Source organism: Etheostoma spectabile, chromosome 19 (genome assembly GCF_008692095.1).
Source record: "Etheostoma spectabile isolate EspeVRDwgs_2016 chromosome 19, UIUC_Espe_1.0, whole genome shotgun sequence".
Classification (NCBI taxonomy): domain Eukaryota; kingdom Metazoa; phylum Chordata; class Actinopteri; order Perciformes; family Percidae; genus Etheostoma; species Etheostoma spectabile.
Window position 1 is genome coordinate 13,768,078 of NC_045751.1, and position 790 is coordinate 13,768,867.

Genomic DNA, 790 nt, shown 5'->3' on the forward strand with positions numbered 1-790 from the left:
GACAGCTAGCTAGACTATCTGTCCAAATCTGTACCATCTGTCCGGGAATAGCTGATTCCGCCACTAATTATAACAGTATATAGAGAGATAATTACTGAAAATAAAAACATTGAATGGCTACTGCTTAAAAAATAGCAGGGCATGTGGGTGGTGAGTTTAAATAAGGTGGTATTAGGTAAAGTCAAGCTTTTTTAAATTTTATTTATTTAAATTTTATTTGGGTTTTGTGTCCAGATCCAGGAGTTTGAGCACATCAACGGGCGGTGGAGCCTTCCAGAGCTCAAGCCTGAGGTCATCATAAACAAATCCTCCTCCAGGGCCTCCTCTCCGGTCGTTAAGACCACCACGCCCACCCCCGAAGCCAGCTATAACAACACACCTTGCACCTCAGAGCCAGGTAACCAAACCTACACGGTCGGTCACATTCACCAGATCCAGCAGGGGGCACTTCAACTAAAGGGCACCAGATAAAGTTGGAGATTAATCTATCCATATTGTTTATGTGCAGCAACCCCTGCTCCATCAGACAAGCTGGAAAAGAACGGAAAGGAGGGAGAGAAGGACAAAGAGGAAGGCGAAGCCCTGTCCGATAAAGAGAAAGTGAAGGAGAAAGAAAAGGATGAGGGGAAAGAGGTGGACAGCAACAGGACTTCAGAGCCTGAAGAGGTGGGACACTGTTAACTAAAACACCTACTGTACATACTGTGGTTTTCATAGGCCAGATAGTGTATTGTATAGCAGCATTTTCACATGATGTAAAAATCAATGGAAACTGCCTGTAAGTTTGAAA

General features: G+C 43.9%; 1 protein-coding gene across 6 annotated transcripts in view; it reads left to right on the forward strand.

Annotated features, from left to right (window-relative positions):
* Positions 1–790, forward strand: part of chd3 (chromodomain helicase DNA binding protein 3) — a 46,821-nt gene that overhangs the window by 27,464 nt on the left and 18,567 nt on the right. For all 6 annotated transcript variants that reach the window (XM_032543915.1, XM_032543914.1, XM_032543917.1 and 3 more), the window contains exons 30-31: positions 235–397; positions 509–666. In XM_032543915.1, the coding sequence (XP_032399806.1) occupies positions 235–397; positions 509–666 (321 nt within the window). The remainder of the gene's footprint in view (positions 1–234; positions 398–508; positions 667–790) is intronic.